General features: G+C 46.5%; 2 protein-coding genes across 4 annotated transcripts in view; both read left to right on the plus strand.

Moving 5' to 3' along the window:
- The window catches only part of LOC109249533 (class I histocompatibility antigen, Gogo-B*0101 alpha chain-like), a 283,631-nt gene that overhangs the window by 61,257 nt on the left and 208,413 nt on the right, over positions 1-13,961 (plus strand). Inside the window, exons 6-8 of one of the 3 annotated variants that reach the window (XM_053905276.1) lie at positions 9,077-9,109; positions 9,249-9,296; positions 9,424-9,840. In XM_053905276.1, coding sequence (XP_053761251.1) covers positions 9,077-9,109; positions 9,249-9,296; positions 9,424-9,452 — 110 coding nt within the window. In that variant the 3' untranslated portion in view covers positions 9,453-9,840. Of the gene's footprint in view, positions 1-9,076; positions 9,114-9,248; positions 9,297-9,423; positions 9,841-13,961 lie in introns of those variants that run through there. The other 2 variants (XM_053905278.1, XM_053905277.1) reach the window with 2 other exon arrangements.
- On the plus strand, positions 6,368-8,678 carry LOC109249534 (class I histocompatibility antigen, Gogo-C*0203 alpha chain-like). The gene is given in 6 exon segments (XM_053904715.1): positions 6,368-6,459; positions 6,731-7,000; positions 7,275-7,473; positions 7,475-7,548; positions 8,152-8,427; positions 8,542-8,678. Coding segments are annotated over 6 exon segments (1,017 nt in total). The 5' UTR covers positions 6,368-6,398.

A 13,961-nucleotide genomic window follows, 5' to 3' on the forward strand; every position in this document is an offset into this window, starting at 1 on the left:
CTGATGCGGGTCTCACACCCATGAACCACAAGATTATGACCTGAACCAAAATCAAGAGTCAGACACTCAATCAACTAAGCCACCCAGGGGAACCCCTCTATGGTCACATTTTTAATTTCCAAGGGCTCTTTCCTATTCTATGGTTATATACCACTGTGTATAATCGTGTTTTTGTTTCATATCCATATGTCTTTTACACACTGTAGATATGATTGATACTAGCAGTAGGGGACCTGTTAGGTCTCCTGGTCATCCGCTTTCATGATATCATGACCTTTCTCCACACACCACTTATTTCAGGAGTGACTTACATTTATCTCTGTCATTTCTGCTAAATGCTCATCTCCCACATAACAGTGCTGGTGTTGCATGACCAGGGTCTCACCCTTGCTCTTTGTTGTAGCTCTGGAGTCCAGCTGATCCTGAGCTACTGGAGGCCTCAAGATGTATACTGGATGATGGGCTTTAGTTTGATTTGAGCAGGTAAGTCACACTGCCACTTAATGTCCTCCTAGATTCTGAGCTAAACAGCCTCCCATCACAGAAAATTCTGGAACACTGTAACAGTTCACTTGCATGGAGTGCACAGTCATACCCACCTCCTTATGGACAGGGATCCAAGGACAGACAAATCAATAGGCCTCTAAAAGCAAATCTTAACCCTGGTTCCACCACCTCCTTATTCCAAGTCTCCCTTTCCGTGTCTGTACAAAGGGATCCCCTATGAGGTGCCTCTTGGGTTTACTTTGAAGATTAACTTTGACCCTCTGTGTACATCACATGGTGATAATGCCTGAGACATATTCCACTATTTATACATACCATCATCATATTGATTATAGCACTTAAAGTTCTGCTTTTTCTTTATAAACCACAATTCAAGAAACATCCTTGAAAATATACTTTTGAAAAAAGTATGATTATCTCAAGATAAACTCCTAAAATAAAATGTCTGTGTTACAATATAAGCAGATTTAAATTGTGGAGACATTTTCAGAAGAACCTTTGAAAATTTTATACCAGTGGGGCACCTGGGTGGCTCAGTCGGTTAAGCGTCTGACTTCAGCTCAGGTCATGATCTCATGGCTCATGAGCTCAAGCCCTGCATCAGGCTCTGTTCTGACAGCTCAGAACCTGGAGTTTCCTTCAGATTCTGTATTTCTCTCTCCCTCTGCCCATCCCCTGCTTGCACACACTGTCTCTCACACACACACTCAAAAATAAACACTAAAAAAAATTTTTTTTCTAACTTTATACCAGTTTTTACTACCATCACCCTTTATGACAGTGTATTTTCCCGACCATCTGTTGGACACTCTCATCACCTGGCTTCATCTTTGCCAAGTTGATAGATTCTAAGTTGTATTCCCATTTCTTATCCACATTCTCATTTTTCTTTATGCATACTTATCACCAATATATTTTTTTGATGTTTCATTTCTTCCCTTCTGAATTGTTTTCTAATATTCTTAATTCTCTTTTTTCTTTTCTGTTTATTTTTTTATTTGATTACAGTTGACACACACTTTCAGGTTTACAACATAGGGATTTGCCGCATCACCCAATAATTCCACTCCTGGGTATTTACCGAAAGAAATGGAAACACCAATTCTTTAATAATTTTTCAAATGGGTTGTAGTTATTTTAAAATATGGAATGGAAGAGAGAATAAACAGCAGCCCCCACATCTGGAACAGGTCTGACACTGACAGCTGGGCCACAGTGTGGTAAGAAGCTGACCGATGACACCACTGGGCCATATTATTCCTGTGGGACATGAGCCAGTCATCTCAAGAACATCAACATCAGACAAGGACACTCTGAAACCATGACATTGCTTTGTCTAATTACAGATAAAACAGGCATTGTACAACCCACAAAATACCCAACATCTCCTCGTGCTGGTTAATGTGAGCAATCACTGCTTCTTTACCCTTCTGCTTTATCATCACTCTGGTCTGTCCTGCTTAGAAATGAAATTCACTCAGATGGTCAAGCATAGAATTGCCCACACATGCTCACAACATGCAGCCAGGAGTGCGCCCCAGCTTCCACAAACCCTTCCCCAAACACCCATCCAAAGCTCATATTCTTATAGGTTCCAACACCTTCATATTAAGATGCCTCATGGCCCCAAAGGAGTGCGTTCTTTCTCAGTGCAACAAGTAATAGATCCAACTTGAATGCCCACAGCTGCTCCTGGTGGTCTTTGGCTGGAGAACATTGAAGCATGTTACCCTTTTGTCTGTCAAAATTGTTTCTGTGTCTTTTAATTTGATCACGACATGTGTTTGAATCTTTGTGAGTGCTTGACATGCAGAAATTTTGTTTGGCTTTATCATTTTCATATCATGATTTTCAAATCATTGGGCCACACTTACAGAATTCTTCATCCCACAATTATAAATGTTTCATGTATATTTTCACCTTGGTAGAAATGAAGAGCAGAGGGTTTCAAGGGTAAAGGAAAACACAGAGAAATGTCTGAATTTGGGCAAAAGAGCAACAGGTAAAAGATTCTAAGGTGGTGGAATCTAAGAGGTACATCTTCTGCTTTAGGATTTTTACAAGTATGTGCAGGGCCTACAAGGTAGCTCATATATGTTGTGTTCAATAAATCCTCTCTCTTGGGCTCAGTGAAGACCTACGTGCCTGCTTATGTTTACCAGGTTAACACAAACACCAAGTCACCCAAGGTAATAGAAACTAAAATTACCTCCAGTGATGGGCATTTTTGAACAGTGAATTTGACTTGATACATCACGTTTTGGTTAATCTCTATACACTTTAGCAGTTATAACACATTATTAATTAAACTCTCAAGGGTATGTCTCAAACACACATAGACAAATCCATGACTTCCATACGAAGATAAATTTAGTATACATAAACCTATGAGTCACATAGTATCTATTTTGAGGAGGATTCTGAAAACCAAGAACGTTCTAGATATGTACTGCCCAAATGGAAACTACTAGGGATACCTGAGTGGCTCAGTTGGCTAAGCGACTGATTCTTGATTTCAGCGCAGGTCTTTATCCCACAGTTCTTGGATCGAGCCCTACGTGGGACTCTGCACTGACAGCACAGAGCATGCTTGGGATTCTCTCTCTCCTTCTCTCTCTGTCCCTCTCCCCTTCAAAATAAATAAATTTTTAAAACTAGTAGCTACTAACCACATATGGCTACTTAAATTCAAATTCCTTTGAAATAATTAAAAATGCAACTGTTCAGCACACTAGCCCCATTTCAAGTGCCACCTGTATCTCAAGAGCCACATGCAGCTTGTGGCCACCATGCTGGACAGGGCAGATATAGAACAATTCCTTCATTACAGAATGTTGTATTGGACGGTACTGCATTGCATGCTTTATGGGCCTCAAGTCAGATGCATTAGGTACATGTAAAATGTGAAGACCAATATTATTTCTCTTACAGACTACATGAGATCTCTGGGATGCGAATACATAGTAAGGTGGTATCTCACAAAATCAAAGTCGGTCATGCATGGGTCTGGTGCCTTCAGGCACAAACTGTTCCCAATTACAAAAGGAAATACCGGCCCCTCCACCTCCCTTCCCAGACTGAGGACACTCTGGCAGCAAACTTCCAGGAGGTGAGTTCTGTCCCAGGTGCCCTCAGGGGCTAAACTCTGAGCTAAGTTATCAGAGCCAAGTCCAGCTCAGGGAAAGGGATTCTGCTAAGAAGAGGCCAGGGCGGGGATCAGCTGGGCGACCCTCCCAGGTTTATTCAGAGCAGCAGTTCTCAAAGTGTGGTCTGTGGAACACCAGAAGTCACTGAGGCCCTTTCACAGAATCCATGGGGTTTAAACTATTTTCATGATAGTACATAGACAGTATTTGCCTTTTTACTATGTTGACATTCACGGTGAGGTAAAACATAGCCAGAATGGAGGTTATGGGTCCAAACTACAATAGTTGTTATTCTTCACCACTACTTACTTCCATTAAATATATATATTAGTATCACTTTAAAATGCCCTGAAGTATTGGGGCGCCTAGGTGGCTTGGTCGGTTAAGCGTCCGACTTCGGCTCAGGTCATGATCTCACGGTCCGTGAGTTCAAGCCCCGCGTCGGGCTCTGTGCTGACAGCTCAGAGCCTGGAGCCTGTTTCAGATTCTGTGTCTCCCTCTCTCTCTGCCCCTCCCCTGTTCATGCTCTGTCTCTCTCTGTCTCAAAAATAAATAAACGTTAAAAAAAAATTTTAAAAATGCCGTGAACTATTAAAAATTATTATCTTTACCAAAATATTCTTAAATCCACATGTTCTTTATTTTTTTATTTTTTTAGAGAGAGAATGAGAGTGTAAGCAGGGGAGAGGGGCAGAAGGTTAGGGAGAGAGAATCTTAAGCAGGCTCTACACTCAGTGCGGAGCTCAACATGGGATTCGATCCCAGGACCCTGGGACCATGACATAAGCTGATATCCAGAGTCAGAGTCAGATGCTCAACCAACCGAACCACCCAGGCGCCCCTTAAATCCACATTTTAAATATGTGTTATATGATGACTTGGGATGTATAGCACTTCTGCTACATCCCTAAGCCCCAGGGAAAATAATCTCCATGAACTTAATTGGAATGCTTTTTATGTGTTTGTTTTTCTTTTGCAGAATGCCATTTTTATTTGAAAGAATGAATGACACAGAAATTTGGATTATTTAGCCTAGGATATTTGGCAGATAGTTTCTTAAAAATGAACATGAACCTATCCCTTCATGAAAATCAGCTCACATGAGACAGCTGGCAGTACTTGTTACCTTGATAAAACGTAAGCTCTCAAGAGAAAATCAACATTTTGGAAAACTTGTGATCCACCAATAAGCCTGACAGCTTCTCATACTGAGAAACTTTTCTGTTGGGATTTGTGGTAATATTAAAACAAATGTGACGTTCTGATAATTCCATTCCAATCTAACAAACGCTATCTATATCACATAGTGAAATGACACTTTAAAACAATCAGGCATTGGGGCGCCTGGGTGGTTAAGCGTCCGACTTCAGCTCAGGTCATGATCTCGCGGTCCCTGAGTTCGAGCCCTGCGTCGGGCTCTGGGCTGATGGCTCAGAGCCTGGAGCCTGCTTCCGATTCTGTGTCTCCCTCTCTCTCTGCCCCTCCCCCGTTCATGCTCTGTCTCTCTCTGTCTCAAAAATAAATAAACGTTAAAAAAAAAAAAAAACAATCAGGCATTAGTACAAGATCCATTCAATGTGCAGATGGGCCTATGGGTTTAATGTAACACAGAAGGAGACAGTCAATGATGCTGTTTCAGGTTCTACTTTGCAAATTACCTTAGAGAAAGTACAATTTGTGTTGTTTTAATATAGTATCAAAGAAGAATATTCATAATTATTTGAAAAGGTTATGAAACATACTATTATTACATTGTTGCAGGGTTGTAAATTACTTCATATATTTCAACCAAAACAACACAATAAATGCAGAAGCAAATTTGAACATCCAGTGGTCTTCTAATTAGACAGACAAGAAAGAGATTTGCAAAAATGGAAAATATAACAAAATCCAGTCTTCTCACTACCCTGTTTATTTGGGGAAATGGTTCTTTTTCATAAAAACAGTATTTCTGTTTTCATGCCATGGGTTATTAATATGACCATAAATGAATTAATAAATTTTTAAACCTGTTTTATTCCTATTATGGTAAATATTGATAGATATAATCCACAGACACAAAATTATCCTTGGGATCCTCAGTAATTTGTAAGACTGTTTGGGATCCTCAGTAATTTGTAAGACTGTGTAGATAACCTGAGAACAAAATGTTGGGAGAATCACTGACTCACACAGCTCCTGGGCCACGACTCAGGGAGAGATTGTGACAAAGAGCGCTCTGTGAGGTGAGAGGGTCTGGGCAGTCCCTGGTCCCTGGGGCTGGCTCTCAAGGACTCAGGTTCCAGGGTTGTGTTGAGGGGTCCCAATCTCCACTTCTCTTTCTTTTTTTTTTTTTATTTTTTTAACGTTTATTTATTTTTGAGACAGAGAGAGACAGAGCATGAACAGGGGAGGGGCAGAGAGAGAGAGGGAGACACAGAATCCGAAACAGGCTCCAGGCTCTGAGCTGTCAGCACAGAGCCCGAGGTGGGGCTCAAACTCACAGACCGACTCACGACCTGAGCCAAAGTCAGACGCTCAACCGACCAAGCCACCCAGGCGCCCCTCCACTTCTCTTTCTACAATCATTGTCAGGTATTTCCGCCTGGATACTGATGACGCAACTCAGTTCACACTCCTATTAGTGTCGGGTTTCCGGGGAAGCCAATCAGCGGCACCTCAAGTTCCCCTGTTACCAAGTCTCCGCACCCGACCCCGCTACCAACTGCTAATCATTCTCTCCAGACCCTGAAGAAGCGGGTCATTATGCCCCGAACCCTCCTCCTGCTGCTGTCGGAGGCCCTGGCCATGACCCAGACCTGGGCGGGTGAGTGCGGGGTCTGATGGAAAGGGACTCAGGGGCAAGGGGACCGCCTGGCGAGGACGTAGGACCCCGGGGGGAGGTGCCTGTCCTCCGCTCCCACCCCAGACCCCCACCCGTCCCCGCCCTGGCCTGTCCTCCCCATCCCTCTCCCACTCTGCCCTGCTCTCCCCGACTCGGGTCCCCCTCGTCCTGCCCTCCCGGCCACCTCCACCAAGGACCCGGCCCCGCGCCGGGAGGAGGGTCGGGCGGGGTCTCAGCCCCTCCACGCCCTCAGGCTCCCACTCCCTCAGGTATTTCTCCACCGTCGTGTCCCGACCCGGCCGCGGGGAGCCCCGCTACTTGGAAGTCGGCTACGTAGACGACAAGCAGTTCGTGCGGTTCGACAGCGATGCCCCAAGTCCGAGGGTAGAGCCGCGGGCGCAGTGGTTGGAGCAGGAGGGGCCAGTGTACTGGGACCGGGAGACGCGGAGGGTCAAGGAGACAGCACAGATTTTCCGAGTGAGCCTGCAGACTGCCCTCGGCTACTACAACCAGAGCGAGTCCGGTGAGCTGGCCCGGATCATGACCCCCATCCCCACTGATGGGCCGGGGTCGCCCCAAGTCTGGGTCCGAGCGCTACCCGAAGTCTGCGGGAAACCGCGGCCCGCCCCCGGCATGGCAGTCCCTCAACCCGGGAAGAGCCCGCGGGAGCTTTTAAGCGGTTTCACTTTCGGTTTGGACACAGTCGCTTGCCTGTTGGGACTGGGAAGGTCTGGGGGCTGACCGCGGGGTCAGGGCTCCGTTGGCGGGTCTGACTGCGGGGGCGGGGTGGGAACCAGGGTCTCACACCTTACAGGATATGTATGGCTGTGACGTGGGGCCAGATGGGTGCTTCCTCCGCGGGTACAGTCAGTTGGCCTACGACGGCGAGGATTACATTGCCCTGAACGAGGACCTGCGCTCCTGGACCGCGGCGGACACCGCGGCGCAGATCATCCGCCGCAAGTGGGAGGTGGTCGGTGTGGCGGAAGACCGGGAACTACGCGGAGGGCATGTGCTTGGATTGGCTCCGCAGGTACCTGGAGATGGGGAAGGAGACGCTGCTTCGCGCAGGTACAGGTCCGCGGGGCCTCCCCAATCTCCCTTACACTGGGGCTGGCTTCCCACGAGAAAGGAAAAATGGACTCAGTGTCAGAACAGCGCCCCTCCCCGGGTGGGAAGAGGGAGATCCGCCTCGGTGTTCATACTTCTACTAGAGAGTAACTCCCCTAGAGGGCGCTTTTCTCTAAAGGGCAGTGAGGAATCCAGTCTCCCCCTGGGATCCAGGTTGAGACCATCCCTGAAATAACCCATCAGCAGTTCCCTCTGACCCTGGCAGCCACCTTATGAACCCTGACCTTCCCTCTCAAGGCCTTTTTCTCCCTGAGAACATCTTTGGAGATCTGACTCCGGGTTTTCTGAGTCATTCACCCTCCACCACACTCAGGACCACAGTGTGTTCCCCCCTTGGACCTGCAGCCTCCTACCTGGGTTCTCTCCCTGATTCCAGAACTTAACAAGAATCAGGAGATCCCAAAGGCTAGACTGCTGTCTGGGTTTTGTGCTTCTTCCATCCAGACCAGTTGTCCTGTCCACCTCAGGATGGTCACGTGGATGCAGTTTCAGTGGCCCATAAAGCTAAACCACAGTGTGGATTCTCTGTTTCTTCTTCCTCAGAATCTCCCAAAACACGGGTGACCCGCCACCCCATCTCTGACCGTGAGGTGGCCCTGAGGTGCTGGGCTCTGGGCTTCTACCCTGCGGAGATCACCCTGACCTGGCAGCGTGATGGGCAGGACCACACCCAGGACACAGAGCTTGTGGACACCAGGCCTGCGGGAGATGGAACCTTCCAGAAGTGGGCGGCTGTGGTGGTGCCTTCTGGAGAGGAGCAGAGATACACGTGCCATGTGCAGCACGAGGGGCTGCCCGAGCCCATCACCTTGAGATGGGGTAAGGAGGGTTGGGGGTAGAGCCCCGTGTCAGGGAAAGCAGGGCCCTTCTGGAAATTTCAGAGTCAGGACTGAAGCCAGAGGTCTGAGCCCCTCACCTTCCTTCCCTTTCCAGAGCCATCCTCTCTGCCCTCCATCCCCATCCTGGGCATCATTGCTGGTGTGGCTGTCCTTGTGGTCACTGTGGTGGTTGGAGCTGTGATCTGGAGGAAGAAGTTCTCAGGAACAGAGTGGGGGGATCTGGGTCTCTAGTCCCCTTGGGGAGTTTCGTAGGTAGCACATTGTCCTGCCTTGTTCCTGGGAAGTACCATCCACACACATGTAGCTGCCCACTCTGGAGCCATTACTAACATTCACTCTGTAGCAAAGCACTTGGAAAATGAAGGACAGATTTTCACTTGGTAGTTCTGCTGATGGGGACCTGATTCCTAGCAGTGACAGGACAGAGAGGAAGGTCCCTGTTCAGGACAGACCTCCAGCAAGTCAGGTGGTCCTGTGACCCCACAACTCTTTCTTCATGTGTCCCAATCCTGCCCTGGGTGTTTAGTCAGAACTCTGGAAGCTTCATTTTGGACCAGGACTAGGAGGTTGCTCTAGGATCTCATGGCCCAGCTGTCCCAAGTCTCTAACATGATATTTTCTTCCCACAGGAGGAAAAGGACCGAGCTACTCTCACGCTGCACGTAAGTATGGAGGGGGTGATTCCTGAAACCCTGGGATAGTGTAGACAGGACTCTGTGGGAAGCTCACCACTTCCTCCATAGCTCCTCATTTAGTCTCATCTCCTAGGGCTCTGATCACGTCCTGTTTATTCCACCCCAGGCAATGACAGTGCCCAGGGTTCTGATGTGTCTCCCGCAGCTCCTAAAAGTAAGACTCCAGAAGGCCTGAACAGGGGAGGAGTGGGGGCACTAGGAGCACTTTGAGCATATGGGAGGCTGTTGAGAATGTGGCATTTATGTGACCTAAATGTGTTCATGATTATTTATTGTCACAGTGGGAGGCCAGCTGACTGTGGAGGACTGAGCAATGCAGGATCTCTTCACACTCTCACTTGGTTACAAGAGCTCTGGACTTCTCTTTCTGCAAATGGTGTCAGAATGTGTCTGCGTTCCTATTAGCATATTGTGAGGACGCAGGAGACTGGCCCCCCCGCCCACCATGACCTGTACTGATTCGTGTTCCCTTTCTGACCTGCTTTCCTGTTTCACTAGAGGCAGGGCTGGACCATCTCCATCCTTGTCTTTTTTTCATGTTGGGCTGAGTACTGACGCCTTACTTTCCTATTGAAAATGAGAATCCAGATATGAATTGGTATTTTGTAATTCTGGGTATGTGGGATTGATGAATTAATAAAAGAAAAGATTTGTAAAGTTGCAACAAAATAAATGAAAGCCCTGAGAACCTCCCAGAACCCGCTGTTTCCTGTGCCGTGTCTGTTGCAGGTGGGGACAGGAGAGGGCTGGAGGAGCCGAGTGTGGACGGGGCCTGTGTCCAGTCGGTGTGCTCAGTGCATCCTTGGTGTGTCGAGCTCCCTCCTCAGCTGGGTCATGTCTCTGCTCCTTGTCCTTGTCCCTTCTGTGGAACCTTGTCTCACCAGGACCGTTACCACAGGGATGTGGACGTCACCTGTCACCAGGATCTTGTGGAGCAAGAGCTTCCTGTGACTGGGTCAGCAGGCTCCATCCTGGGTTGTGACCTCAGGCCCATCTTTTGGGTGTTTTTTTTTCCCTTGTTTCTATGGAGCATCAGGCCTGTTCTTGCTCGTGTGTCCGAGTTCCTGTCTCCTTCTCCCCAGATGACCCCAGTGGTTACAGCACCAGGAGTCCTTTGGGCTGTCGTTCTGCAGGCCTAGGTGGGCCCTGCACACAGGAGTCTCTGTGGTTTGGAGACATGAATTTTCAGATTCATCCATCTCCTCCCTCTAGAGTTGTCTTCCGGATTATTCTTTACATCCTGAGGTAGACAGAGGGGAATCTGGGAGTTTCTCATCCTTGTTCAACTTCAGTTAGTTTCTACCTTCCCTGCCTCTCTGCCCCCTCTTCCTGTCCTTAGTTCTAATGATACTGGTGCTGGTTCCCATCTACATTCATGGATTTATAAAGCAGGGTCTAATGTAGATTTCTATTTAGTTGGAGAAAGGGCCCCATGGAGCCTAAGTACAGTGACTCTGAAGACAGGACTATAACTGTGTGCTGTGCTGTGCAGGGGAAACTCTGTGGGACGGGGGAGCTGAGCAGAAAGAGGGAGGGGGGAGCAGCCCTGGGGGAAAGTAGAGGCGGCACTGATGGTGAGGTGGGGGCACTTTGTGCGGGAGCTGCCACGGACCGGCTGTGCCTGAGGCTCATCCAGAAGACGGAGGTCCTCTCCGCTGACCAGTCGTTCCACTGATAATGTCGTGTACCACGTGAAGGACCCACTATTTTTTCATCTAGGACACCTCAGTGACTAAGAAGAGGCAAATGTGCTGGTCTTGTGGAGAATATGTTCTAGTGGGGCAGACTCCACTTGACCCTGGAACAATGTGGGGATTGAGGGCAATAACCTCACTGTGCAGTCTCAAGTCCAAGTATAACTTTTGACTCCCCTAGAACTTAAGTACTAATAGCCTACTGTTGACTAGAAGCCTTTTGATAACATAAACAATTCTTTAACACATATTTTGTAGGTTACATGTATTATATACTATACTCATAAATTAAGCTAGAAAATACTAAGAAACCATAAGGAAAACACTCATTTGACGATACTGTAAAAAACAATTCCACATATTGGTGGATGTACACAGTCAAAACCAGTGTAATTCAGATTCAACCATATATTGTATAAATGTGGTAAATAAGGGACATGTTTAAATTGGTAGGTGCTTTGAGGAAGGTGACCCAGAGAGTTTCCTGTGTGGGGACAGGGAAGGTGGCTACTTTACTATCAGAGGGAGCCTCACTGGGAAGCTGACCTCTGAGAGATGTGCGGGACACAAGGAATTGTTGAAGAGCATGTCTCAGGGAGTTCTTTCCAGGCAGGGGAACCTCCAGGCACACGCACTAGGGCAGGAGCGTGTCCTTGTTCAAGGAAGGGTGAGAGGCCACTGTGGCTGGAGCAGAGAGCATGTGAAACGCAGTCAGATGTGTAGACCTTAGGATATTAGAAGGGGGTTGAGATTTCTCTGTGTGAAACGTGGAGTTAAAAGAATGGACAGATAAATGTGATTCACATCTCTTTAGAAGCATCTGTGTGCTCTTGCACAGAATTGAGAGGTGACGATCCAGTGACCAGTGGGGAAAAGTGTAGGAAACTAGTGCAGTGTCCAGGAGGGGGATGTCAGCTGTACATCTGGGGTGTGAGGAGGGAAAAATCATAGGAAGTGATGAGGTTCTGGATATATTTAAGGTTGGACTTTGTAGCATTTCCTAATGCATTAATTTTCATTGTGGGAAAGTATCTTATACACATATTTGAATTGGTTTTTTTTGTAAGAAGAAAAATGGAAGACATGCTGGGACATACACATTTTCTCTTCATAGGGCACAGCCAGGTGGCAGATGGGGGAAGTGGTTATCAGCTCAACATAAAATCTCTGAGATAACAAGAGTGTAGATCTTAAATGTTTGCCCCACACAAAAGGGAATGGTAACTGTGTGATATGATGCAGGTCAATACTGTGATGGTAATCATTTTGCAGTATAGACATGTGTCAAAACAAAAGCTTGTACCTTAAACTTACACAATGGTATATGTCAATTATATCTCCATAAATCTGGGAAAAAATTTCTGTGAAGTCTTGCTCCTCTATAACTACTCCCTACATTGATTTCTGACTCTTTATTATACATATGTACAGTTACAGAGACTTACAGATGAGAGAGAGAGAACACGGGGCCATGTTTTATTTCAAGGAAAGTCACAGAACAGGCTTGAGTCTACACACACAGGAACAGAATCCACAGTGGACCCAAGGTGAGGCCCCTATACAATGAGTGTCCTGCTGCTGGGTATAGATGCCACTTTTCACATCACTGAGTCCCCTGACATGAGACACTGGACCCTGAGGCTAGGACTGCTCAAGTTGGCCTGGATGAAGGAGTGACTTGGATGAAGGAGTGACTAATAAATGGCATCTTTCAGCTTTTTCCCTTGATAGTTGTTATGGGATCCAGCTTTTGTCTACTCCAGTTCTATTCACAAATAAGCAGAGTAGCATTGTCAGGTGATAAAGTGATTGTTCAAAATGTCTTCTCCAGCCTTTGTCTCTTCCTAGGATTTTAAAAAAATAATCAAAATCTGTAACACTTGAGATGATCTGTGTATATATATTGACTTTTTAAAAATATTTTTAGTGTTTATTTCTGAGACAGAGAGAGACAGAGCACGAGTGGGGGAGGGGCAGAGAGAGAAGGAGACACAGAATCCCAAGCAGGCTCCAGGCTCTGAGCTGTCAGCACAGAGCCTGATGCAGGGCTCAAACCCACGAACCGTGAGATCATGACCTGAGCTGAAGTCAGTCGCTCAATTGACTGAGCCACCCAGGCGCCCCTATATTGACATTTTATATATCTTTGTACATGGCCATATTTCTGGAGGGAGTATCCACAATTTTATCAGTTTTTATGTGACCTCCACAAAAGTCTAAAAACTTATTCCACTTTAGACACCGTGCTTCTCCACCTCTGGCCCACGAACAGCCAATAATCAAACCATCTTTAGCAGATCCAATGACTTGGTATACAACTTGTTTTTGTCTTGTTGATTACCAGTATGAGACAGGATAAGGCCTCACTTTCAATTTCTGTCTGTATCTGTTTGTGGGCTGATGCACATTCACAGACCAGTGCTGGCTCACAGAAGACACAGATCACCATCGGGTTACGTGGAATTATACACTAGCACCTACTCTGGTGCCAGATAAATAGCAGAAGTGAAGAAATAGTTCATTGGGACGCCATTTCCAATAACAAGGAAGACTAAGTTTTAAGGCCACCTCTTCCCCTAAAAACAACTAAAAATGATAGAAAAAGTATAAGTATCTTAAGAGTATAGTAGAATAATCAAGAGAATAATCATTTAAGCCAAACTATAAATGTGGGCGATAGACCAAAGAGAAAATTGATCTGATCCTTAGGGCATTTTTCAAATCTAGAAAATCTTAGCTTGGCTTCTCGGGTCCATAACCTTCATAGACAGGAAATGATGCCCAGAGCTTATTCATGTGAGGAGCATGAAAGACATCCTCTCCCTGAACATCTGGGAAATAGGTTCATAGCCTCAGAATAGGGTGAAACATCAAAATCTGCTCTATCTTACAGGGCTCCTGGATGCCTGGGTGGCTCAGTCCTTGAGAGTCCAACGACAACTTCAGCTCAGGTCATAATCTCCTGGTTTGTGAATTTAAGCCCCTTGTGGAACTCACTGCTATCAGTGCAGAGCCTGCCTTTGTCCGCCTCTATCTCTGTCCCTCCGCGGCTTGCACTGTCTCTCAAACATAAATAAATATTAAAAAATACATTAGGTCTAAAAAAGTTATCTGAATAAACCATA

The sequence above is a fragment of the Panthera pardus genome, unplaced genomic scaffold (assembly GCF_024362965.1).
Source record: "Panthera pardus isolate Hobbes unplaced genomic scaffold, ASM2436296v1 HiC_scaffold_17, whole genome shotgun sequence".
NCBI classification, from domain to species: domain Eukaryota; kingdom Metazoa; phylum Chordata; class Mammalia; order Carnivora; family Felidae; genus Panthera; species Panthera pardus.